At 37.3% G+C, this 27,922-nt stretch overlaps 2 protein-coding genes across 3 annotated transcripts; one reads left to right on the top strand and one right to left on the bottom strand.

Annotated features, from left to right (window-relative positions):
- Window positions 1-295: 295 nt before the first annotated feature.
- On the bottom strand, window positions 296-8,381 carry LOC116735150 (perforin-1-like). The gene is made up of 5 exons (XM_032586805.1): window positions 7,696-8,381; window positions 5,503-6,039; window positions 4,217-4,355; window positions 3,915-4,126; window positions 296-2,065 (listed from the first exon to the last, which is right to left on the bottom strand). Exons 1-5 carry the CDS (start codon window positions 7,761-7,763, stop codon window positions 1,186-1,188), a joined length of 1,836 nt encoding a protein of 611 aa, XP_032442696.1. The 5' UTR covers window positions 7,764-8,381; the 3' UTR covers window positions 296-1,185.
- Window positions 8,382-11,627: 3,246 nt separating this feature from the next.
- paqr4a (progestin and adipoQ receptor family member IVa) lies at window positions 11,628-27,467 on the top strand. 2 transcript variants are annotated; one of them, XM_032586822.1, is made up of 4 exons: window positions 11,628-12,527; window positions 12,624-12,845; window positions 18,968-19,186; window positions 21,184-27,467. In XM_032586822.1, the coding sequence occupies exons 2-4, from the start codon at window positions 12,680-12,682 to the stop codon at window positions 21,615-21,617; spliced, it is 819 nt and encodes a 272-aa protein (XP_032442713.1). In that variant the 5' UTR covers window positions 11,628-12,527; window positions 12,624-12,679; the 3' UTR covers window positions 21,618-27,467. The 2 variants fall into 2 exon arrangements, with proteins under 2 accessions (XP_032442713.1, XP_032442712.1); XM_032586821.1 differs by having other exon boundaries at window positions 11,629-12,845.
- Window positions 27,468-27,922: the final 455 nt, after the last annotated feature.

Here is a 27,922-nt window from a genome sequence, read left to right as displayed (position 1 = left end):
TATTTTCTCTTTTTTTTTTTAAAGAAACAATAGTTCCTAGCTTTTTTTCTGAAAACATTGTCATTTAAAGCAAAGGGTGCAGATAATAAAACAATCTCAGCAATTGAGAGCCAGCAACTTTAATTAATCTCACTGCAAAACCACAAAATTTTAGCAAGTGTTTTTTTCTAGTTTCTAGTGCAACTATCTTAGTAAACTTGAAATAAGACAAAACTAACTTACAAGTAACTTTTCAGTGAGCTATAGGAGCTTGTTTAAGTCAATAATCCCTTAAAATTGATGAAATAGTACTATTTCCACTGGCAGATCATTTCACATAACATGGGAAAAATGTCTTGTAATAAGTGAAATAATCTGGCAGTGGAGCTCGCACTTTTTCCATCAATATTAAACTGGACGTATTATGCAAAAAATTGCGTGATGTACTTTTTTGTACTTTCATTTGGTTCTTTGCTGCTTCTTAAAAGATCAGGCCACTCAGCAAGTTTTTTTTTGCAATGAGTTAATGTTTATTGTGTCTGGAAAATGGGCCTTTTCAAACATCTCCGGAAAGTAACGTCACAAATCACAAACCCAGGCCTGTTACCTAGCAACCCCAGCAGAATTCCACCTGTCACCTAGCAACCCGAGCTCAGCTCCTCCATGGTTGGGCAGCTGATTTTACTGCTGAATGTGCTGTACATTGGCTGTTGGAAAAGGCAAGTGTTTTGATGTTGATTTACCACGCAGAAACAACTTGCTGCATTTCTGTTGGTTTTGCAGGAGGCCCCACTTCTGCTTTTTAAAAATGTATGGTTGCACATCTGTTTGCACCCATTTTCATGTGTGAGTGTAAATGTTGAGTTTGGAGGAGTGGCCAGCAGCAGCTTATTTGGATTTAAAGTGACAAGAGACCATGAAACAGCTTATTCTGAACTGAGCAGACTAAAATCTAAGAATGATTTTGTGCAAAAAAATCTAATGAACATATTTTGTGTAGTCCATAGAGATATCCTAACCTGTTCAAGAAAGAATAATAGGTGACATTTCAGGAATTATTGACTTAAAACAAGCTCCAATATCTTGCAGAAAAGTTACTTGTAAGTTAGTTTTGTCTTATTTCAAGTGTATGAAGATATTTGCACTGGAAACTTGTCCACAAGTAGTTGGTATAATTTTGTGTTTTTGCAGTGCTGAACATTTGCCTTATTTAAGATAATATGTTTGCCTTTTAGCAGTAAGACTCTGGTTTTTCCTAAAAGTTAACTTTGCAGACACGGATTCGTTCAGAAACACTCCCATCTCCAGCAGCATGGCTTTGGGAATAGGAAGGGCGTGACGAGACACGTAAAGCTTCTTCAGGCTCTGATTCATCGGTGTAGGCTGATACTCAGTGCATAAAGCGCCGGTCAGACTCGGAGCACATTTCACTTCCAGTTTGAAGTACAGCCGGCCGTGGTTCATGTTACAGACGTCCACCTTGATGCCGTTTTGCAGAAGCGGCTCGCAGGATCCCAAGAGGTCGTCGTCCCAGCCATGATCCTGGTCCCAAACTTCAAATCTCACTTTGTTTTCTACAGACAGATCTTGCGAACCCAGATCAACCACCATATTCCAGTTTGGGTTGTTGTTATTGTTGATGACTTGTGAGCGGTGTTCTTTTTTATTGTAAAAGATTTTCACAAAGCCGTCTGTGGATGTGAAGTAGTCTCCCCACAGACCCGTCGCCCTCTGTGCGGTTACAATCAACCGGGCCATGCCTCTCTTCTTCGGGCAGCAGTCCTGGTTCACCGCTTCATCATTTTGGCACTGGCAGACGCACTGATCCCTCGAATCTTTTCTACAACGCTCGGTGCAGTTGACCACCAGACCTTTCTCCAGGATGTAATGGGAGATGGCTGAGCGCAGGTTGGACCATGTTGGTGATTTAGGAGGCAGGAGTTCATGCAGAGCGCCCAGGGAATACGAGATTATATCAGGGTTCTGTGGAATCGAATCGAGCCATTTCTTGTAGGCCGATGGGTCTTTATCAGCAGAGAAGAGGAGGTCTGGCTCTGTAGTATGGCCCCCTTTGATTTCTGTAAACCTGTCGAGAAGTCAAAGATTATACAGTATGATCTTTTTGTAGTAATAAAACATTGCACAACGTAACCTTTGTGTAAGCAACATCGCACTTAAAAAATTGCTATATATAACTTGCATAATGCTTATCCTTTGATAAAAAGTCAGCTAAAAGCTAAAATAGACATGAAAATAGACGAGGTAAAATTGACTTCTGTAGATTGTCATGAAATGTGGTTTTTGCCGCAGGACTAAAATGGACCTTACCAAGCTCCGCCCACAACCGACCCACGTGACCGCAAGTCTCACAAGCAAAGCCTCGCGGCGCGTTGTTTCTATGTAAACATGACTCGATTAGTGCATCATTTCTATCGGATTTTCACAATATATCAGCTACTACAATGGACAGAGGATTCATGTCATCATCTGGGAGGAGGTTACTGGTTTTCTTCCAGTCACAAGCTGGTTGCAAACCTGAGGCCAGCAGGTGTCAGTCAGTTATGGTAGATCTGAAATTTGGTTTGATGACGTCAATATGAGAAGCTACAGACTGATAGGAGGAACCAAAGAGCTCTGTAAAGGTAAAGGCAAGTCTTCTGAAGTTGGGATATAATTAATTTTATTTCACATAATTACCACGGTAGAAGCCATTTGTTTGTTAAAATTATATGAAATATATTTGTTCTATTTGATGTTTGTTGTGAATAACGTAAACTCACAAACGAACGAGGTAATTAGTCCAACTTTTAGAAACTACAGCGGCTGTAATGCGCCACAGCAAAGGTAAACAAAGGTAAAATAACCCGAACAGGTGATCAACTCAAAACCACTCCTACCTTTTTACTCTCTCTCTCTCTCTTTGTAGTTTAAGCACACCTGTTACCGTGGCAACCGCCTGCGCCCCGTAAGACGAGCAAAGATTACGTTAAAAACATAACATTCAGTCCGTTACGATGTCAAGTTTCCAGGCTTGATATTTATTTCTTGATTATTAATCAGCGCTTCCCTGAACACAGCGATGGTTGGTTGACTAGCTGTACTTGGTGCTAGCGTGGCTAACACGAGTAACAGTTTAGTCTAAAGTCTTTTCTGCTAAAATAAAATCTTTAGTGTATGTCAGATACAGACACATTGCATATTGATCTGTTTAGCTAACGTAAGACTGTGTAGCAGACAGGCTTCAAGGTGTAGAAGTTGTATCAGTTCTGCCATTATGCTGTAGTTAGCTAACGGGAAGCTAAGTGTGTTTGTGAGACGGCCACGCACGTGACCACGTAGACTGGGCATCAGCCAATGAAAAGCGGCCCCTCTGGTAAGGTCCATACAGACAGGAACTTGGAATTGTGTTTAAAATAACATACCCAAATGTAATTTAGTTTTTCTCAGCAATTCAATATCTCAATAATATTGGTATCAAAACAAAGCAAAAACACAAAATCTTACCAAGAATTTTTGTCAACTTTCTAGTGCAAACATCTTAGTACACTTCAAATAAGACAAAACTAACTTACAAGTAACTTTCCAGCAAGATACAGGAGCTTGTTTAAAGTCAAGAATTACTGAATGTTAGTAGGAAATACTAGAAAATACCACTGGCAGATTGTTTCACTTATAGCATTTTTTTTAAAGTAAAGTAATCTTCCAGTTGAATTAGTATGTTTTTTTCATCAATATTAAAAATATAATTGATCTAAAACAACACCTATATTTTACTGAAAAGTTACTTTTAAGATAGTTTTGTACTAATATATTTGAACAAGAAACTGGTAAAATTTGTTTTTTGCAATGGAAAAGAAACACATCATACTCCAATCGGAAGAAATGTAAGAACAATACCCTTTATTAGTTTAGAAAAGTGAATGAATTCTCTGTACCTGTCGCTGAAGAGACTTGAGAACGCCGTCTTGCTCTGTGATTTCTCTACGTCCTTCTTGCAGTGTTTTGATTCAGCTTTTACCGTGACCCTGAAGCTTGCAGACGCCTCCACCATCAGGCACATCTGCACCTCCTCTGCACTGAGGTTCTCCAGGCTGGCCTGACATTGGCGAATGCTGGTGACAGACTGAACATCTCCACCCAACTTCACCTGCAGAGACACATTTTACAGACATATTTAACAAATTTAGCCTAAAAACAGTGCGGCGATGATAAAGTCTGATGCATGGGTTTGTGTCACCTTGCTGATGTAATGGGTGCCGTAGGTGTCGATGAGTTTGTAAAACTGTTCCTTGCTTTCAGAGCTGTACACCCGAGGAAGCTGTTTCACCGCTTTGCTGAATTCCCTGTGCAGCCTGGGCGAGTTCGACACTCGGTAGCTGATTTCAGCAAGGCAGGAACAAAAATAAACAGTGAAACAAATGTTTTGCAAACAAAATATTTGGGCTGCAACGAATGATTATTTTAGTTATTGACTAATTTATCAATTATTCTGACAACTATTTGATTAATCGGATATGAAAAATACACCTGCTATTTTTATATTTAAATTTTTTTCATACAATGCTAGAAGTTCATGTCTTGGCTATTTTTGGATTGACCAATTAGTAACTGAATAGCAAAAGGTACCTAAAAAGAGACTTTTTAAAGTTTTTTTTACATCATTTGAACCAGATGAAGCTAAAACTGCAACTTGAACAGTTTTGGGTAGAACATATTTATAGACAAAGTTTTTTTTTATCTTAAAGGCAAATTTATATATTTTTGTACAGTTTTAGCTAAATTACTGCTTCAGCAAATGGTCTTTTTTTAAACGTTTGTGTACTTCGGTTAGCGAATAATTGATTACTAAATTAGTTGACGACTAGTACTCCAGTTGAAGCTACAATATGTGACTTTTATTAATTTTTTTGGACATATGTGTTGAAACTGTCACACTGTAGTGACAGCATAGTATGAGGCAGATAGTCCTCATACTATGCTGTATATCGAGCTCTTCTGCCTTCTCCCAGTGCTAACTAGAAACAACCAATCAGAGCCAGGAGGCAGACCTTAGTACCGTCAGTCATTCTTGTGCACACGCCACCCATCTGAACTCTCTCCCTCTTTGCTACTACAGCTGGTTCACCACAACACAACAGAGTCTGCCACGAATGCTAATGCTAGTTAGCATAGCCGCAGATGATGGTTAATAACTGTTTTTCCTGTATCAGTGAGTTGTTCTCTGCCATTAGCACATTTAAAACGCGTACACCAGGATGATTGGCAGTGCTAAGACCCTCTTCCTGGCTCTGATTGGTTGTTTTTGGTCGGGAGTTGTTCGTTTATTCAGCTGGTGGGAGGATATTGAGCTTTTGATAGATTATCTGTCTCATATACTATGACAACATGGTGACAGTTTTAATAAATGTTGCATGCTGCAGCTTTAACAATTAATCAAATGCTAAATCAGTTGACGATTATTTCAGTAATTGATTAATCATGATTCAGCCCTATTAAAATAAGTTTGCTTTCTCATTTTCCTACCTGTAGTACTCGCAGGACATGCTAAGGCTTGAGAAGCTGAACTTGTCATTCTTTGTTTTCTCCATGGAGTAATCGGCTACTTTGGAGTTGGTTCCAGCCAACATCAACGACGCACTCGATTTTATAGCTTGAAAATCTAAGCTTACTTTCCAGTTGTTCTCAACGGAAGAAGAAGTGGAGCTGACCAGAGACTCGCTGGATTTGTGCAGCTTGGACGACACCTGGGAGTTGCAGGACTGCATGGCCCTCCAGTCCAGCACGGACAGAGGCAGCTTCTGCTTCTTGTTCTCCATGAAGGGGTTGACGCACAGGGTGCATTTTTTATCCTTGCGTCGCCATGCATCCATGTTGAGCACGAAGGCTCCTTTACGCTCCATGGTGGTTATATCAAAGCCTTCGCCTGCCAGATTGGTTCCCGGGGCGGTATCTGCTTCCTGACACTGTTTGGGTGTCCCATCGGTGCAAACGCCTGTGGTACACTGAGGGAGGCACAGCAGAACACCGGCACTGATGCACACATGCAACAGCAGCATGTTTCTGTTAAAAAAAAAAAAAAAAACATTTTTATTTGACAACTTAGCTTACAAAGCCATCAAAAGGAATAGAAAACTGGACTGTTATCAATTGGTTGGTTTTTGGTGTCTTTCTTTTAAAAATCTCTCTGTCATGATCCCTTTGCTATGGTTTTCTTAGTATTACAGCCATACGAAGATGACTTTTTTTACTATTGTGAAGTCATAATATTAAAAGACTAAAGGCATACAAGAATCGTTATGCAAAAAGAAAACCATAATATTATTAAAATAAAGTCAAAATATTACAAGAATAACGTCAAAATATGAAAATAAATTCAAAATATTCAGAAAATAAAATCTAAATATTACAAGAATAAAGTCATAATATTCCAAGAATAAAGTTAAAATATTACCACTTTATTCTTGTAGAACTACAATTTCATTTTAGTATTTTAACTTTAGTCTTGTAATATTTTCACTTTATTTTTGTAATTTTATTTACAAAATTTTATTAGTGTGGCCATTACACTCTCGTACTTTACAACCAAACCTGAACATGTTTTTTTTTTTTTTATGCAGACAACTTTTCCTAGAATGTTTTTACTGATGGTTAAATAAAAAGCTTAAATGTATAATTATTCCTGCTTGTTGTCATTTAACTCGGCAGGTAATCCCTGAAGTGTTTCACAGATACAATAAAAACATGCATTATCTGCAGCGCTGTTCTTTAAAATGACACAATATTGATGTACTAATATTTAGAAATATACATACAGTAGACACTTTATAACAATTTTATTAGAAAAACCATTCAGAAAGTACTTTTACTTTCAATACTTCAAGTATTTTTAAATGCAAGTCCTTTTACTGAAGTAAAAATATTGACTTTTGCTTTGACTGGAGTGCATTTTTGTTTTTGTTTGTATTTTTTCTTAAGTACAGTGTTTGAATACCTTTTCCACCACTGATTCTGGCATTGTTAAAGTAGGTTTATTTATAACAGACCTTTAATTGTTGCTTAAATGCAGATCTGAGCTGAAAATGACACCAAAGTTTTTCACATGTACTGTGATCTTTAGCCTGATTGAGTCTAGTTGAGCATTGGTCTCATACTGAAACAATGATTTCTGTCATTCTGCACTAAGCTAAAGGTCAAACCATTGGACTTGGTGAACAGACTAAATATGTAGCCTTTATTTTTTTCATCTTTATTTCTAACAGGAAACCATTTTGAGCCAACAGAGACGGTTTTTAAATCGTGTATAATCTCTGAATCTTTGACTGGCAGACGACATGCAACCACAACTAAGACTCTTCAGAGAGCTTATCTTTGATTTAAGTTGCTGTTTCACTTTCAGTCACTGTTTAGCAGTTAGAATGTAAAAACATATTTTAATATAGAGGCAATAGAAACAGAGTGTAAATAGTAAACAAAATGTCTTAGTTTCTATTTTAACACATCATTTGATCGTATTATTATCAACTCCCACCACTCTCTCTCCAGCGTCTTGTTTTGTTTACAACTGATAAGTTCTCGAAAAATGCCAAAATATTTTATTTTAAATATTTAAGCAAACATAATTTAGAATTTGTCACTATTACAGCTTTTAATTATTGTGTTAGTTAAAAATGAAATGTTTTTAAATGTCAAACGTTCGTAGAGAAAGTACGGACTTACCTAAGTGCTGCATACATTACCTCAGCACTGAGCGTCAGAAGCAGAGCTGCATTGTTAAAATGTTGCATGGATGCACTATAGCCCCTTTCGAAAAGTTGTTTCTCACCTGGTTTTGGTCTGTGACCTTAGGTGACAAACACAGAAACATTTATTTGCATTGTGTTAAACCACATGGAAAGCAGGGGGACTTAACAAGTACACCACCCTCAGTCACATGGTAAATGCCAAGAAGCTTGTTAATCGCTCAAAAATTCTTAATATTCACTGGAAAATGATCATGCAAACACTTCTGCAGTGTCAAATGACGTACATGATGTTGGCTTTTTTAACTATATGAGTATTTTGCACAAAATAAAGTATTTATTTGAGACACACAACCTATTGCTAAAGGGGGTTTAACAACAAAATAATAGAGAGACACAAGCCAGAGGATGCAGAGATGCATGTGTTTGGTTTCGGATAGACGTTGCTTCATCCAGATCAATTCTCATGTTGTTTTTTAAAGAGCCGCACATCCGGACCACTGGAGGCTCTCGGGTTAAATTATTACCAATAATTTATAACAGGTAATAAATATTTAGATTTACAGTAACAGTAAATTTACCCAGACCAGACGCTTTTAATATTGGATTTTATATGAAAGATGCACATCCATCAATAAATCATCCATTCATTAGTTCATCCATCCATCCATTAGTTCATCCATTCATTAGTTTATGAATTAATCCATTAATCCATCCATCAAAAATTGGTGCATCCATCCATCCATTCATTAGTTCATCCATCCATTCATTAGTTCATCCATCCATCCATCAAAAAATTGGTCCATCCATTCATCCATAAATCTATTAATCCATCCATCAAAAAATAGTCCATCCATCCATAATTGAGTCATCCAACCATCCATCCATCCATTCATTAGTTCATCCATCTATCCATTAATCCATCCATCAAAAATTGGTCCATCCATCCATCCATTCATTAGTTCATTCATCCAACCATCCATCCATCCATTCATTAGTTCATCCATCTATCCATTAATCCATCCATCAAAAATTGGTCCATCCATCCATCCATTCATTAGTTCATCCATCTATCCATTAATTCATCCATCAAAAATTGGTCCATCCATCCATCCATTCATTAGTTCATTCATCCATCCATCCATCCATCCATCCATCCATCTATTAATCCATCCATCAAAAAATTGATCCATCCATCCATAATTGAGTCCGTCCGTCCATCCGTCCATCCATCCATCCATCCATCATTCTGCAGCGCTGCAGAATGATGGATGGATGGATCCATTCTGGATCCATTCTGTATCCATCCATCCAGATGGATCCATCTGGATGGATGGATACGTAATGATACGTAATGTGTCTGGGTAATGTGTGACCCAGATACGGAGGCCTCAGTCTCGGCCGTCTTGGGTTCGATCCTGATCTGCAGACCTTTTGCTGAACATCTTTTCTCTCTCATCACCCACTTTCCTGTCTGACCAGTCTCAAATAAAGACCAATAGAGCCAAAAAAAAAGAGGTTCATCTTTCTCTCTGTCCTTTTATCTTTTACATGTTCATGCATGTGAACTCAAATCATTATTTTTCTCACCTGCTTTTTGTTTTGTGGGTTTTGGTGACAAAAGAGAGATACTGAAAGACATTTATCTGCATTGTGTTAAACCACATGGAAAACTGGGGCATAGCAGGTACACCACCTCTGTGTCAAAAGCTGAAAAACTTGTTAATTGCTCAGTAATTCTTAATATTCACCGGCGAATGTTCATGCAAACAGATATGCAATATCAAAGGATTTTGTTTTTACAGTTGCAGGATATTTGACAATGCTAATGACTCTTTTTGCTACATAAATTTAAATTTATTTTTTACATTTCCGCTGGTTTTTTCTAATTTATCGTTGGTAGGTTGGATGACCTCCTTACCATCCCCCTAAACTTTCACATATTCTCACTCTGACTCAAGTTTCTAAATGACAACACTCCAATCAGAAGAAACATGGAGGTAAAATTAAAATAATACTTTTAATCTGTTCATTGTTTTCTTTATTTGAAATTAATCAGTTTCCACAGAAACCCAAGTCAGAGCAAAAGCAGAACCACATCTGATTAATGTGCAATGTTTGCTTTGGCCAGTTAGGGATATGGTTTTTTTTTTTCTGTTTTACAGAATCACCAGTCATCTGGTTCAGGAAACAGACGGAGGGGATAGTGGGGTCTGATTCATCCAAATCTTCAACGTCTTTTCAGAGAATTATAGGCCATAACCTTCTAGACTTCACTCACAAACTGAAGTTTAATACATTATTATTAAAACCTTTTTATTAACAAATACCCCATGTTTTGGGAACGATTTTTCACTTTAAAAAAAAAAAAGGTTTGTGTTTTAGAAAGTGTTCAAAATGAGTTCATGGATTATTATTATTATTATTATTATTATTATACACTTGCCATTACATGGTTAAAATTGTACAGAAAAGCAATAAGATGATTCAAAGTGCTTTACATTATGAAAACATTAAAAAGTAGATTATAGTGGTAAAATGAAGAAAAGAAAAATTGGATTATAGACAACAAATATTTTACAGTTATTATTAATCAAAGGCAGCTCTAAACAGGTGGGTTTTTGTTTCAGCGTTTTTGCTGTTTTCTGGACATTTGTTACAGATTTGTGGTGCATAGAAGCTGAATGTTTGGTTCTGGTTCAGGGTATGCAGAGTAGACCAGAACCAGAAGACCTGAGTGATCTGGAAGGTTGATACAACAACAGCAGATGTGATTTATAAACTAACAGTAAAGTCAGTTTAGAACTGAGATGATGTGTTTTATTTTAATGGTTTTAGTCAGAATGCAACCTGTGAAGACATTGCCGCAGTAATAAATGAGACTAAAGATAAACTCATGTTTGAGTTTCTCAAGATCTTGCTGGGACATTAGTCCTTTAATTCTCAAAATGTTCTTCAGGTGATAGAAGGCCAACTTTGTAACTGTCTTTATGTTTCTCTGGAGGTGCAATCTGAATCTATACAGAGACTTTGGGGCTGCTCAGTAATTTGTCAAGTAATTTCCAGCTGTAATAGCTTTGGTTTAAAAATAATAACTTCATATCATTAATAAATTCATACAGTTTTTGGACTGGTTATAATCTTCAAGCTAATTTTATTAGCTTGAGGGGGGAAAAGCTACTACTAAAATCACGTTATTACAATATAAAACAGAATTTCTTCCTTTCAAGAAATATTTCCTTTATTTTGTATTTTTACAGATTGTGTTTTTTCTGAGACAACAGATAGTCGATCCTGACTTCTATGTATCTTTAGAACAGTACTTAGAAATCTTTGGAACGGTAATAATCATACAAAACCAATTTTGTACATTTTTTGTTCAATTACTCCATTAAACAACCTCATGGACTGCACCTTGTTAGTGTGGTACTGGGTTATCTGATATGTCCATGTGTTTCCTTTTTAAATTCCTTTTTAAAATGGAAATTGTTATTGTTAGCCATCCAATTACTCAAGTAAGAATAAAAACTATTTGGTAATTATTAGGTCTTATCAAGTACTGAGTAACTGATCAAATTACCAATAATTTAACATTTGTAAATTACATCATCAGACAGACCAAAATAAAACATCTGAAATTTAGGTTTAGACCTAAATTTCAGATGTTTTATTTAATTACAAAATACCAGAATCAGGCAAAAGAAGCATTTTTCCAAATCAATTTATTTCAAAATAAAACAGTTTGTGTGTCTGGTGAATTTTTGGTTAAAACCATCTCGTTCTTCATTCAGTGAAGTTACTCAGAGTGGGGAGGGTACCCAGAAATTTTACTTAAGTAAAAGTAGCGATTCAAGTAAAATTAAAAAGTACAGTGTAGTAAAAATACTCCTAAAAGTAATTTTCCCAAAAGATTACTCCAGTAAATGTAACTAGTGACCACTCAACAACTCTGCACGTCAGGTAAGATCTTTATTTTCATGCTTTCCGGATTCCTGCTGCATAGAGACTGAAGGTGCCATGAAAGAATCGAGCGGCACTAAACGTGCGAGTGCTTTATTTTGAAAAGGAACAGCCGGAAGTGTTGCTCACGGTTAGCTAGCTTGACTGTTGGAGGCGATGCAGTGGATCTAAGGCCGACAGAAAGGGAGCCGCTTTTTAAGGAATGCCATCCGCCGGAATCGATGCTGGGAGACAACTGGATCAGAAATAATATGGGGAAAATTAAAATGATTCACCGAGCTTTGAGAATGAGGAAAAGGCCGGCTCAGACACCAGCTTCCTCACCCCCTGACACCGGACATTGGTAGCCGCCTGCCCGGCTTGCTAGCCCGTAGTCCTTCAAAATCTCCGCTGGAAAATCACGGAGCTTCTTTGTTTTTTAAAAGCTCAGAGAAAGACAGCCGACCGAGTTAATTCCCCTCGTTTGACCTAGAGCTCTAACGTGAGTAAATCTGACCGCTGGAGTCAAGCTAGTAGCATCCTCTGGAGTCGGATGGACCTGCGGCTCTCGCAGCATCACCGCCCGAGAATCCTTCCAGCCCGCCCTGCCGCACCGGAGCGTTGAGTAAATCCCCGAGAAGCGGCTTTAAGATGTCCGGAAACGTCCCGTCCTCTGCGCTTCTAGGCGCCGCGCACACATTTCATCAATGCCGAATAATGTAATGACCGTCCGGAGCGTACACCATCATGCGTATGGCTGGCCGTGTCCGCCTCCATCCCTGCGGATGACACTCGCACGGACAGCGGGGGTTCAGAACAAACAGCGCCGGGACGGACGCGCCGTTGCCGGGTAGCGCTTAGAGACTTGACGTGAGCTCTCACACACACACAAAACAAACAAAAAGCAGACGCCAATGATATCTCATAAGGTTTTGGTCGCAATAATCCTGCTGAACGTGTACATAGGGGTGCAGTCTGTGTTTTATCTGTTCGGCGGCGTCCTTTTGACGGTTCTGTTCGCCATGGCTTTTTTAAACGGACCGAGGCTGCTGGACTGGGCCAGCTCCCCGCCACATCTCCAGTTCAATAAATACGTCCTGACTGGATACCGGCCCATCTCCTCCGTGCAGGACTGCGTCAGGAGCCTGTTTTACCTCCACAATGAACTAGGGAACATTTACACACACGGTGAGTAAAGAAAAGATACATAAAAATACAAAATGAATCCGCATGATGTGCTTTAGTACAGGTGAGGTTGAGGATAAACCCTCCTCTTGTTGAAAAATGGACCTGCATGGCCACAGAGAGCTCCAGGAAAAAGTCTCAGGGGAGCATTTAACTCACAATAATTATATACAATTATGGAAGAACCCTGCTATAGAGATGATTTTATGGAAGAGGGTTGAAGAAATGGAAAGAAAAGCAATTTAGACTTATTTTCTCTGAACACAAGTTTGAATTCTAAGAATAAAGTTTAAATTCTGAAGATTTAAGTTTGAATTTCAAGAAATGGGTTTGAATTCTGAGGTTGAGATCAAATTCTGACATTAATGTCTGAATTCTGAGAAAATTAGCCAGAATTATGACAAAAAACAGTCATAATTCTAAGGTTAAAGTTCAAATCCTAACCTTGATGTCAGAATTCTGAGGGGGGAAGTTTTAATTCTGAGATTCAAGTGAATTTCTGACATTAATATCTGAATTTTGAGGAAGAAAACTGTGAATTCTGAAAAAATTGGTCTTAATTCTGAAATTGAAGTCAGAATTCTGGGATTAAAGTCCAAATTCTGACCCAAATCTTGAGAAAAAAACGACAGAATTCTGAGATGAAGTTCTGAATTCTGAGAATAAAATCAAAATTCTCGGACCAAAGTCCGATTTCTGACATTATGCCTTGAATTCTAAGAAATGGGTCTGAATTCTGAGATTGAAGTGAATTTCTGACATTAAAAAAGTGTGACTTTTAAGAAATATGTCTTAATTCTGAAATTAAAGTCAGAATTCTGAATTTAAAGTCCAAATTCGGACCTAAATCCTGAGGGGGAAAAAAGTTCTGAATTCTGAGAACAAAAAAAGTTTGATTTCTGAGAAAAAATGTCATAATTCTGAGATCAAAGTCCAAATTCGGAGGAAAATGGTACGAATTGTAAGAATAAAGTTTTATGTTAGGATTATGAGAAAAAAAGGACGAATTCTGGTATCAAATTCTGACACAAACGTCGGACTTCTGAAGGAAAAAGCTGAATTTTGAGATGAAAGTCCAAATTCTGAAAAATGAATAAAAATTCAGAGAAGAAATTTCAGAATTCAAAGATTAAAGTCTCCAAATTTAACCAGAGACTTTAATCTCCCATCTTTAAATTCCCGTCTTTTCTTTTCTTAAAAAAAAATATGGGCATTCTTTTTTTATTTGTGGCCCTAATTGTGTTCCGTATGATTTAGCTCCGTCTGCTGGTGTTGTGTTTTTGGTTTTACTATGGCAGCAGAGCGAATATGCAAATGTAGTCAACGTACAGTGACATGTTGCAAAAATTCCCCACCTTGTTCGAGGCCGGCGCCATGAATACTTAATATTATTTAGACGCCGTCATGCATGCAACCATTTTAGTGGCTTAGATTTGCTTCAAAGCGACAAACTGAAACTATTTTATGCAGTGAATTGATGACATTTTAGTACATTTTTTACTCCAGGGATTTTACTTTTTCACATATTTCACTTGCAAACTAGATAAAGTTTATAGGATTAAGGATTATTTGAGATTGTTGCAGCCTTTGCCTAACAGATACTAAAGCCTTTGAACGTAAGAGTAAATATAAAACTAAATCAATGGCTCAACACGTTTATAGACAGATTATATTTAGAAAACTTAAACCTTTTCAGTAACTTATACTAACAGAAAACAAAATAATAGTTACAATAAATACAGTTACATAAATATACATTTACATGCAAAAAAAGGATAAATAATAAATAAATTTAAGGATAAAATGTATTTTTTATAAAGTTTAATGCTCTATTAATACATATTTCAAAATGTGTTTCTAATTCTGGCAGTTTTGGCATGTTATGAAGCATTTTATGTGTCATTTAATTAAATTTTAAGGATTTAACTACATCGAAAAAGATTCGCCATGCTGCTTTTTGCCAGAGAACATAAATAATTTTTATTATTTTTTAAAATTAGTCCTGCAAACATACGACACGTTTTTCCTGTAATATTATTTACCGTAATATTTAGTTGCAGTTTAGTAAATACATTTTGTTGCAGTATAATATTTATGAGGGAACATGCAGATTTATTTCCTGCCTTTTATAATAAGAGGAAAGTAAATTTTTAAAATCATTTTTTAAAAATCTGTTTGTTATAAAAGTGTTTAACTTTCTGTTGAAATGAAACAGTTTGTGAAAATTACCTGGAGTGGATTTTTACATAAGGTCCAACACTGCAAAAACAAAAAATCTTACCAAGGGTAAGGGCATTTTGTCTGTGCAAATATCTTAGTAAAGTTGAAATAAGTCAAAACTAACCTAAAAGTAACTTTTCAGCAAGAAATAAGAGCTTGTTTTAAGTATTTATTAATTTCTTAATATTGATGAAAAAGCTCTTGTTCCATTGGTAGATAAATTCATTTATAACAAGACATTTTCCCATGTTTTTAGTGAAATAATCTGCCAATGGAACATGTACTTTAAAACAAAGTCATTAATTTGACTTTGTTTTAAGTCAATAATTCCTTAATATTGAGTAAAAAGTAATAATAAAACAAAGTCAGCAACTAATTTCTTGCTGAGAAATTAGTTGTAAGTTAGTTTTCTCTTGTTTCAAGCTTATTAAGATATTTGCACTAGAAACTGGACCCAAAATACTTGGTAAGATTTTGTTTTTGCAGTGTATATGTCACAGTTGCACAATATGCTCTTCTTTTTTTAGTTTAATTTCAGTAATGTGTTAATCTCTGCAACCGTGTCTCGTCTTTTTGTCCATCTGTTATAGTTCTCAGTGTCGCGCCATAAGGAGCCAATAACTCTTAAGCAGCGTCTCTTGTCGTTTTCCCATCAGCTCATCATCTCCGCGCTCGCCGGCTTAAACTGAACCAGCTTCCTGACTCTGAAGGTCATCAGCTGGTGGCGTTCCGGCGTCACAGATTAAACGGCGGCTGTATCATAAAGAGACTCCTCATCCGCAGTAATCACAGAACATTCGCGGCCTGGAGGTTTCTAACTAGCTGCTCTGCATGCGAACTGGAAACCTCCTGCCCTCGGCTCGGGTCGCAGACACGTTTCATGCTGCAGGCGTTCAGAGGAGTTCCTCACCGCGCCGTCCACGCCTGAGTTCAGTTGCTCCGGCGAAGTGGAGGGGGAAGGGAGGAGATAACGCACCTAAAATAGATGTTACAGTGGCCGGCGTTCACTGTATCACCTGCTCAGGACGAATGCCTCGACTTTGAAACGGGCAGAGTGAGCACAAACAGAGAGAAGCAGGTGGGACTCTGCCTTGCAAAGCTATTCAAAGCACTTTATTTACATTTAGTCACATGACAGCCACGGTGGATTTCTCAGAAATTTTGGGCTTGTCACAATAAGCAATAAAAAACTGGATGACAGAAGTCTTTAATCTGGTTCTTTTGTCTCAACTGGCAATTTTCTGAAGGAAAACTTTATTTACAAAGTCTTCATAATTCATTTAATTTGTTTCTGTTGTTTTTGTTGATTTGTTTTGGATATTTAAAATGTCTTCCAGTTCCACGGTTAAATGTTCATTAGAATTTAATAGAATCCATCTGTGTGTAATTTAATGTCAGCAGTGGTGGTAACTCTAAAGCACTAATTATAAATGTTAGTTCTGCTAAAGTTCTATACCAGCATAGAAAGTTAGTGGAAGCTAATGCTGAAGTGCTAATTTCAGCCATGTTGACACCCACCAGGTGTCAGTGGCATATAGTACGTTATATATTTTTCTATATATCTACACCTCATTTGTTCATTTCTTCTATACTTGCCACTTGCTCAGTCAAGTTTCTTTTAAAAAAACCCTTCTGTACAGGAAATGGAATTGCTGCATAAACAGACTTCAAAATAAGAGCATGAATATAAACATCTAGCTACTTGAAGAATTCTTATCAGTCGACAACCAAAACATCAAAACAAATGTCAAACTGTGTTTAACTGAAAGTTTAGATCGTAATTTTGCGCTATGAAAGCTAAGTGTGCTAAATGGTTTCAGAGCTAGCAAAAATGCTGAAAAGTTAGCTTTGCTATTAGTTCATTAGTGGATTAACAGAAGTGTTCCCACCACAAGCGTCAGTCAGTCTGTGGAATGGTGAAAGATGGTAGTGGCAGCATCATGCTGTGAGGAAACTGGTAGAAAACCTATTAGAGACTGAGAAATACTTCATTCTTGACGTTAAGCATGCAGCTACAATTGGAGGGTTTGGTTAGAGGAGAATAGCCTAGTCAAAGTCTAGACATAAATCCAATGGATTATCAATGATAAGATTTTAAAATTATTGTTCAAAGACTCTTTCCATCCAATTTTGTTGCTTTTGAGACATTACATAAAAACACTTTTTTGTTGACTTATCACAAAAAATGTCAATAAAATAAAAAGCAGATTGTGATTGTTATTTGTATCGATACTTCTCTGTAGGTTGTACATTTGTTTTCTCACAGTTTTCATTTCAAATTTAACCAAAATATGTCAAAAATTGCTTAAATGGGCCCTGCTAACCCCCTGCGCCACCACAGCACGCCCCACGTGTGGAGGCCTTAGTCCTCGACGTGAACGTTGTGGGTTCGACTCCCGGTCCCGGCGACCTTTGCCCCATGTCCTCACCCTCTTTCCTGTCTGCCTACTGTCACAAAAAATACAAGCCACTAGCGCCGCAAAAACTCTTCAGAGAAAAAAAAAGAAGAAATTGCTTAAATGTCCTCTGAGAATCCAGTTGTGATATTTATTTGTATTTTAGTCCATGTTTCAGGGTCTTTTTCTGCCAACCTGTGTAAGTAGCAGAATCGCCTTTGGCTGCGTTAGAATGAGCTCTCATTGTTTTTCCCTCAGGAGGGAGCACTGATACGTTTCCCTCTTCGGCTCTTCTTGCTGCTGTGTGCATTCGCTCAGCAGATCCCGAATCGTTCCTGTTTGCTTCCAGAAACAGCGTCCCAAAGTCCTGAGCCAGATAATCCATCACAGCAAACATGACACCTTAATTTGTTTTTGTCAGAGCTGCTGTGTTTTTTTTTTTTGTTTTTTTTTTTGAGTGGATTCTTCTGGTGCCAGTCCTCCACCACATTTCACCTCATTCGTAAAACATACAGCAGGATTTTGTTCTTGAGAAGGTATTTTTTAAAGTACGGCTGAAACAATTAATTGGATTAATCCTTTGTTGAAATAATAAACAACTAATTTAGTAACAGATTAATCGTTAACTGAAGTATTCAGACTAACAACAAATTGATTTCCTGAAGAAAACATATTCAAAGCAGTAATTAAACAAAAAAATGTGCAAAAAACAAAAAGGTTCTTACATTTAAGATTAAAACATCTTTGTCTGTAAATATGTTTAGCCAAAATGTACGCAGTTTTAGCTTCACACATTTCAGATTTACTAAAGGAATGCTATGTTATGAAATGTTTATTTTCTTAATTAAAAGAAAAACTGAATTATTTGTTTACTGTCATCTTTTAATGCATATCCAATATTGTTTAAATGAATCCCAATTTTTAAAAAACTGATTAATCAATAAATCGTCAGAATAATCTGCAGATTAATCAGTTACTAAATTATAGTCGTAGTCCTACTTCCTGGTATGTTTGTGGATGTTTCAACCAAAGATTATTTTAGTTATCAGTTATTCAGACGATTAATCGGATAAAAAAATTGGCTCCGATTTTTTTATTTAACCATCTAAAACTTTTTTATACGATATTAGAAATACATTAAAATATACAAATAAATAAATAATTCATGCAATTCCTTATTTTAAATAAGAAACATTTTATTGCCAAAGCATTCATGGTTATTTGTACATTAATTGATAAATTTTTTGCATTAGCTCATTGCTAAAGGTGCTTAATAAAAGATTTTCTGTTTTTTAAAAACTTATTTTCAAACGTATGTATTTTTTGTACAACTTTTGTTCTTCCATCAAATAGCATTTTTAACGTCAGTCAGCGATTAATCGAGTACTAAATTAGTTGACGATTTATTTTTTTTTAATCGATTAATCATAATGAATCCGATTAATCGCTTTCAGCCTACAAGTATTGTGTTGATCTGAGCTTTTCTATAAGGTGTTTCTTTTTTTCCAGGCATCCCTTTGGTTTGCTTCTTGGTGCTGCTCCCGCTCAACATCCCCTGGTCTCAGATCAGCGTCACCTGGCTGGGCGTGGTGCACTTCCTGGCCTGCCTGTCGCCGCAGCTGGGCTCCGTGGTCTACCACCTGTTCATGAACCACGAGGGCGGGGAGCCCGTCTACCACACCCTGCTGAAGCTGGACGTCTGTGGAATCTGCATGATCAACACGCTGGGTAAGCCTCCACCCAGGCGTTTCATCAGCTGCCGTTCTTTTATTGCTGCTGTGTTTGCTTTCAGGGTTTAATGTTGCTTTATTGACTCCTGATGACTTACCATGCTGCTGTTTGCCTGGAGGTGTGGCTGTATTGATTTCACTGCCTTCAGCGGTGCTTGTAGAGGCCAGTAGCCAACGTCTTAGATGATTAGTGATCTCTGCATTATCATGTTGTGATAAAACTGAATGGAGTTTTATTATTAATGTATTTTTTATGCGTGTGTACACGCCGGAAAATGGGAATCGATTCCTATGCTTTACATGTACCGATTCCAATGCATTAATAATTTATGTCCGACGTTTTATTGTTAAAAATTGCTGAGCACAGATATAAAACGTGGACCACGTTTGAACTCGATGACAGTAAAACAAAAGTACTTAACTGCATTTTTTCTAATTAAATTGTAAGACTTTGGATTAATGGATATTAGTTTATAAGTGGTAAATGGACTGAGCGTACAGTTACACTAACTTAAAGTTTTATCACAATATTTTGTGGTACTGTTGTGATGATAAAAGGGAAGGTAAGAATGATTTATTACATCTTTTTTAGGTAAGTGTATGGCTGGGACTGTGTGTCACAGCAATTATAGCCCCACAAACACAAATGCTGCTCTTGAAAAACATTCCCATTTGAAACACGCTTCTTTGGGACACCAATCACATGAAGAAGCTGAATTTATATCATTAAACTGCACACAGCAACTGCATTTAATCATGTTTTCAAATATATTGAAATCTATTGATGCTTTTATTGAACAAACAGTGGAGAAAATGGTAAAATAACAACAAAACATTCACACCTTCCCAAAAGAACCTGATTTTCTAGACCAATGAGTTAGAGCGCTGGTGTGAATGCACCTTGAAAAGATACAACTATTCTTACTATTTCTCTGTGTTTACACTGAACTTAAATAAATTACAAGATGCTGTATTTCCCACTCCTTTGCACTCAAGGATCTATAGTTTGTAAAATATTTACTCAATCCAGTGACCTTTACTATGCTGGATATCACTCCTGACTTTACTGGTAGATGGCTGAGATTCTAAAATACTTGGAGAGTACCATGAACCTGGGTATTCTCAGGGGAAGACAGCCGTCCGTGAATATCTAAAATCCGAATACTAGCGACACCCCAAAAAAAACTTATAACTGCCTATACACCAGCATTTTTTATGCAAAATTCACACTTTGCTTGTTTTTGTTCTTCTATTGGGTTCTCAAGTGTTTGGTTTTTTTTGACAATAACTTCTTGTTTTTTGGTGTCTGGAAAATGAGCCATTTCAATAACCTCTCGATTGTTGAGTCACATTCAACGAGTACTGTGCCGTTACCTAGCAACCCAAGCTGGTTTTACTGCTGTATGCGCTGCGCAATGGCTGCTGGAAAATAATTTTTGTTTTGTTGACTTACCATCCAGAAACTACTTTATGCATTCTTGTTGGTTGTGTAGGAGGCTCCACTTCTGCTTTTCAAAGTTCTGTAATTGCAGCTATTTTCAGTTGTAAACGTTGAGTTGGAGGGATCGAGGCCAGCAGCGTCTTATTTGGATTTAAAGTGACATTATGCTGTAAATCAGCTAATTCTGAACTGACTAGGCTAACATCTTAGCATCTAAGAATGGTTTTGTGCAAAGAAATGTAATGAACATGATTTGAATAGACCATAATCGGATCCTAACCTGTTCAGTTAAGCATCACCTTTACAACAAGCTTATTCTTCAATCAATGAATCAGTTTCCAGTATGCAGACTGGAAACTGAGAGTTTCCAGTCTGCATACTGGAAACTCTCAGTATGCAGAGTTTCCAGAAATTTTACTCAAGTTTGAGTAGCGATGAAGTTACTCAAGTAAAAGTAAAAAATACAGTGAAGTGAAAATACTCCAAAAAGTTACTCAAGTAAATGTAACTAGTTCCTCCCCACCTTTGTGACTTTGTTGGTCTTCCCTCCTCAGGGGCGCTCCCCATCGTCTACATCACGCTGTGGTGCTACCCCTTCATCCGCACCGTGTCGCTGCTCGTCTACATCCTGTTGTCCACACACGCCATCTACTGCGCAGTCACGGCCCGCAGCAGCGTGCGCCGGCTGCGCTCCTTCGCCTGGCAGGCCGTGTTCCGCTTCTCCTTCTTCCTGCTGCGCGGCGTGGGCGTGGGCAGCGGCAGCCCCACCTCGCTACGCCACTTCCTCATGATGGACGCGTTGGCCGTGCTGGGCGGGGTCATCAACATCACACGCATCCCGGAGCGCTTCCGGCCGGGCCTCTTTGACTACTGGTGCAACAGCCACCAGATCATGCACGTACTGGTGGTGGGCTCCATCCTTTACCTGCACTGGGGCGTCCTGGACGACCTGCTGTGGATCAACAGCTACATCTGTCCCTCCGAATGACCCCTGCCCCCCGTCCTCTGGGACAGGAAGTGAAAGGACCTGTGAGGGGGGCTGAGCGTCTCTGCATGTGTTAAACTCAGAATGTTTATATCTTCATCCATCCTAGACGTTTCTGCGGAGGCAGAGAGAATAAGTAAGACGCACAGAAATGTGGACAAAACCACACAAACACTTCAGACACAGAGAAGTAGAAACGTTTAAACAGTAAAATGAACAACAACACTACTGTGCACAAGTCTTGTTGTCCCTCATTTATCTATATTTTGGTTCCAAGCAGACAGATAAGTATTTTTTCTTCAGATTTTTGCTGCTTTTTCACATCACTGTTGATCTTTAAAGCACGTGTGTCAAAGCCAAGGCGAGGGGGCCATATCGGGCCCGTCAGATCTTTTCATGTGGCCTAAATATTATTTTTATCAATTAAATCACAGCAGTTTTTATCTGTGTGCTACCAAATTATAAATATGTCAAAAGATATCAATATTATTTAACTTTACAAAGTTTATACTGAATGCAGAGAGAGTTATTTCTTAATATTTTAGTAGTTTGTTGATGGTCTTCTGGCATAGCCGGTCCTTTGAGAGAACATTCCTGATTCGTTGAAATGAGTTTGACATTCGTGCTTTAAAAGATGAAAATGAAAATCTGACTATTTGGAATCACATTTAAAGAAATGAGGGATGGTTTAAAACTTTTGCACAGTCAAAAAGTAGGTGAATCCGAGTGAAGTTGCCAGCCGCCTGACTTCTTCAAACTAAACGGAGTCGGTTTCAAACATTTGTGCAGCAAAAGATTTTGTTTGTGCCGCTATTGTTTTAAACTTTAAAGATATTAATAAATGTTTCAGTAGGTCATCAAAGGTCAACCAACCTGTCCAGATTTTAAAAATCAAGCAGATTTGGTGTCAATTAATTATGCTATGTTTGTGCAGCAACATTTTCTGTTTGTGCCGCTACAATTTCTAAGATTAAAAACAAGTTGCTTGTGCAGCTAACGCTTGTTTGATTTTGTAAATATGAACTTGACATTTGATGTCCTCTGGAAACATCAATATGTATAAAATAATAGAAGCACAAGCAAAACTTTTTGCAGCACAAACGTAGCACAGTTGATTGACACTATATTTTGTTTGATTAGTTTGGTGTTGGTCAACTTTGATATTTGTGCAGCAACTTTTTTGTGTTTCTATAATTTCTAAGATTTAAACAAAAGTTGTTTGTGCTGCTAAAATATTTGTAGTACAGCTGATTGACACAGAATTTGTTTGATTTTGTAAATATGGATTTACTGGTTGACCTTTGACCTCTGGAAACATTTACTAATATCTTTAAAAGGGTAGCGGCACTTTTATCAGCACAAACTAGCACAGTCAAGCTTATTTTTGTTTGATTATTTTGGTGTCAATCAACTGTTCTACATTTGTGCAGCAAAAATTTTCATTTGTGCCGCTATAATTTCTACAATTAAAAAAAGTACATTTGTTTATTGCCAAATTTGCTTGATTTTGTAGATATGGACGGGCTGGTTGACCGTTGATGACCTCTGGAAACATTAATAAATTTAAAATGATAGCGCCACAAACGAAAATTTTGCTGCACAAACGTTTGACACAACTTTTGATTAATTTGAAGAAGATGTGGGAGCCAGCTGAACTCAGGTAGTCAGAGATAATATCTTAAATATCCGACGGTTGCTCTCAGATGTCACTGTTGCTACCTATGCAGCACATCCATATCAACCCATCAGCATCGCAGCACACAGTCGGACTCCCTCACGTTTGAATTTTTTTTTTTTTGTGCTAAGCGCTCATAATGGGGTCGCCGCAGGATTCCCTCTCTAAATATGGAGTCTCTCTGTTTATTTTCTGGTTTTCTGCTCGTTTCCGTCCAAACGAAGACAAAACGCGAGTGAGGAGTTCATTCCTGATTCACACAGCAGCAACATCTGATTGTTTTGGGCCGTATCTCGGTGCCATTTAAATTCAGGAATTATTTATGAGTTTACAAATTTGTTTCACATTTTATCACATCCCGACCACAGATTGCAATGTGTTTTAGTGGGATTTTATGTCATTAACCAGGAAAAATGTGTCATTTTCCAAATGATTCAGGATAAAAATCTGTGGCACGTTTGTATTAATCCCCCTTTGCTCACTCCCTCCTGAAGAAAAGCATCATGCTGCCTCTGCCATGTTTTATAATGATGAAGGTGTGTTTTGAGGCCAAAAAGGCTCTATGATCTATGAACACAACAACAGATTGACTCTCTGTAGTTCCTACATTCCCATCCTTACTGCTTCTAGATGAATAATGCCCAGTCTTATTATTTTAGGTATTTATAAAATTTATTCACAAATTTTCTATGAAGTTTCCTCAGATTAGTTAAAAACAAGAGGACTCTGTTTACTAAAGGGACATGAAAGCAAACTTTTGGGGTATCTGAGTAAAAGGGGTTTTAAAAAAATGCACGCCACACCTTTCAGATTTCTATAAAATGCATATTTTTCCCTCTACTTCATAGCTTTGAGTTGGTATCTCACATAAAACCCAAATAAAACACATTGAAGTTTGTGGTTGTAAAGGGGTGTGACCACTTTTCTGTTTTTATTTCTGCAGTTATTTAACTTCAGGTTTTTGGTCTAAAATGACTTTAGAAACTCTGCTTAGTTTTTGAATTTGGACGTTTACATGCCAACCAAAAGCGCTTAAATGAAAAGATGGCAGTTAATAATTTGCCAAAAGTGCAGAATTTATTTATTTATTACTGTTTTTATTTGGATTTTATTTATGTGAAAGTAAATTTATTTATTTACTGTTGCTAATTATATAAAAATTGTCTATATACTGCTGTAGGTCCATGTTTACATGTAGTTTTAATGTAATTTCTGCCACTACAAAGGCACATAATTACCACTTTATATTTTAGTGTAAATGCACTCCAGCCATGTTTTATGTATGTATGTATGCACTTTCTTTTAGAACTGAAAACGGTAATTTTATCCTGCTTTAATGTGTTTATAATTTGCATATTCTTCCAGCCTGACTGTTGTAAACAGGAATGAACCTCCTCACTCTCGGCTCTTTTAAAACGTGGTTTAATACGACGGGGTGTTAGTGCCAGGCTAAGAGAAAATCGATAAAATTACAAGACTACATTTTTTTTTACAAGAATAAAGTCATACTACTATGAGAATAAGGTTGAAATAATGTGAGAATAAAGTCGTAAAATTATTATTCTCATAAGACAACTTTATTCTTTAATTATTTTGATTTTATTCTCGCAATATTACAAATTTCTTCTCGTATGCCTTTTTTCTCGTACAATTTTGTTCTGATAACATTGCGACTTTATTCTCATACGAAATTATTCTCGTTCAACTTTATTAGAGTAATATTACAACTTTATTCTCGTACGACTTTTTTATCGTACACTTTTGTTTTCATAATATTTCAACTTGATTCTTGTACGAATTTCTTCTCGTACGCCTTTATTCTCATAATGTTACTACTTTTTTCTTGTAATTTTATTTCTTTATTTTCTCAGCATATCCCTTCTACTCTGTCAGAATCTAATCTGTGTTTATGGTTTAAACATTTAGCCGTTTAATCCCAAATTTTCGTGCTGCTGCGTTTTGCCCCAGAAGTCTGTCTGTAGGCGGCAGACGTCGCCTCGGTCCCTCGCCAGCCGCTCTCCGTCTCTCCGGGTCGGGTTCAGCACGCCGCCTGCTTCCCCTGTCGGCTCTGACTCAGAGGTGAGAGAAGGATTTCCCAGTCATTAGTCACGCACGCTAACTTTAGAGCGTGACGCCACCCGCTTCCTTTACGCCCTGAAAAATTCAGCCAGACTTTACTTCTGCAAGCCTGATAGTGGTTATTACCTGCGATGTAAACGCAGAAACTAATGTATTTTGGCCATTGAATGAAACTAAAACTTTGCATGAACGTAGCTCTGAAACAGAAACTGATGTCTCATAGTGTTAGCCAATCATCCAATCATCGTAATTCAGTCTCCTGGATGTTACTGCACTGATCGCTAATCTCCAAAGGGCTCTGGATTGGAAGGAAACACATTTTAAGATCATAAAAGATGATGTAAATACATGTAGATTAATCGAGCAAACAGTGCAGGAAGGAAGCGGGTTAATCCAGAAGCAGATGAGGCTTCAATGCTGTGCTTCAAATATCAAAAACCGTTTCGCTTAGCTGTGTTCATATATATGTAAAGAACAGAAAAGATCCTTAAATTTGTCTCAATGCTAAATGTAGAGCCGCTTTCAAAGTGTAACCACATTTTTAGACTCGAGAAAGACATTAATGACCTCCCTGGTGGGCTAGTGGATACCTCCTGACTTCCACCGGTCAATCTATGCATTATCAGCCGAAGGATGCGCCGATCAGGGTGCCGCAACCCGAACCGGGGCTCCGCCCGCCAGTGTTAGTCCAGTGTGCTCGCTCTGTGAACCTTGTAACAAGAAGAAGGGAAACCTTTGGTGGGAAGGCTTGTGTTTGTTTATTTTTGTCTGAATGTTAAATGGAGAGAAAAAAAGTAAAACACGACTAACAAAACACGTTTTTTTAAAACAACACAGGTGCCGGATAGCCTGTTTAACAACCTGTTTATAATGAATTATCTGTATTGTTAAAAGCTGATTATTATTATATCTGTAATTCTGTGGATCCTAACTTTGACACTGGTCTGCAGAGCTGTGCAAAAGTCTTTTCATTAGATGTTGCTGCAAAGTAGCAACTTTAGCTGCTTTTTTACTCAATTTTAGGAGATTTTTTGTGAATCCACTTTAAATTCAACAAAAAAAAATGTATAAATAAGCAGAAAAAATCTACTAAAAAATCTTTGAGGACCTAAATGAATCATGAACAGTGGCGCCCCCAAGTGGAGGCATGAGGGGGCCATGGCCCCCTCCTGAAAAGTAACAATCATGTTCGAATCATAGAAAAGCAGCCATCAGTTCAATAAAGACATACATGTAAAACACAATAAATAAGATATTTATAAAATCAACAATATATATATAATTTTTTTATTAGCCGTGTTTTTCCATTTACATGTATATTTATATATAATTTTTTGTTTTATTTATATATTATGATGGGTTATTAGGACCTTGCTAAGAAAATAAAAATGATAAAATTACAAGAATAAAGTCACAATACAATATTAATCCACTTTAAATTCACCCAAAAAAATTGTGTGTATATATATTTCTTTTTTTTAATTTTTTTATTGGCCACTCCTATGAACATTTCATGGGCGCGCCACTGTTCCCCCAAAATTGATCAGAATCACTTAGAAAAATTTTGCAAACAATATCAAGTAAATGAACGTTGATCTAAAACTTTTGCACAGTCCTGTGCACATGCAGCGAGGGAAGCCCTTTGTTTTAGGATGAAGGGAGCCTTCAGGAGGGTCTGTCTGTTATAACTCAGTCACATCTGCAGCGTCTCCGCATTTCCCCACCACTCTGGCTCCCCCTAGTGGAGCCTCCTGTGCACTGACACTGGCGCGACCGAAGCCATACCTCAGCCAAATGAATTGAATTCACTTGTGTCACACCAGGAGCGGTGCAGCGGGTCTTTTCTTTAGCTCTCCATACCTTTCATGATCCTGTACGAACTGTCCAGCTGAACCCGTGCAAGCATGAAACCTGCATAAATACCCGGATGTGGCGCTGACGGGATGAATCCCGCGGCGCCTCGTTAGGTCTGTGTGCTTTAAATAGACACTGCTGTCCTCATGTCTGTCCAGCGTTAGCGTCCTGTGTAACAGACAGGCTCTCAGACTCCTCAGTCTCCAGCAACGATTGTGCAATAAACTTAAATCTATATTTTTAAACTTGTCTGAGTTAAAAATTTCTTTCATCTTGTTGGGATTTTTAGATTTGTGGCAGATAAATCAATCAAGTTCATTTATATAGCAGATTTTCAGACTAGAGTGGGTTTATTATATCAGTTTGCTCTAATAACACCACAACACTATATACACATTTCTTTATTATGTAATGTTTTATTATTGTATTATTGTTTTCTTTGTTTGTTTACTATATCAACAAAAACACTCTGTGCTACAAATACCTTAAGAAATACACTGAAGTCTTTTCTTTGTTCTCACATTTAATTTTATTTCTTAATTTTAACGCCTGTATTTTATTAGTTTATATCAAAAGATTTAAAAAAAAGGAAGAAAAATAAGATGCCACAGCACCAGGGGGCCCCCAAGAGCAAATAAATAACGTTAGGTTAAATAAAAATATATATTTTTAATAATGTTCAATAACATAAACTAAATAC

Source organism: Xiphophorus hellerii, chromosome 16, assembly GCF_003331165.1.
Source record: "Xiphophorus hellerii strain 12219 chromosome 16, Xiphophorus_hellerii-4.1, whole genome shotgun sequence".
Lineage (NCBI taxonomy): Eukaryota > Metazoa > Chordata > Actinopteri > Cyprinodontiformes > Poeciliidae > Xiphophorus > Xiphophorus hellerii.
Note: the sequence above shows the minus strand (reverse complement) of the source record. Positions and strands in the feature narration are given on the sequence as shown.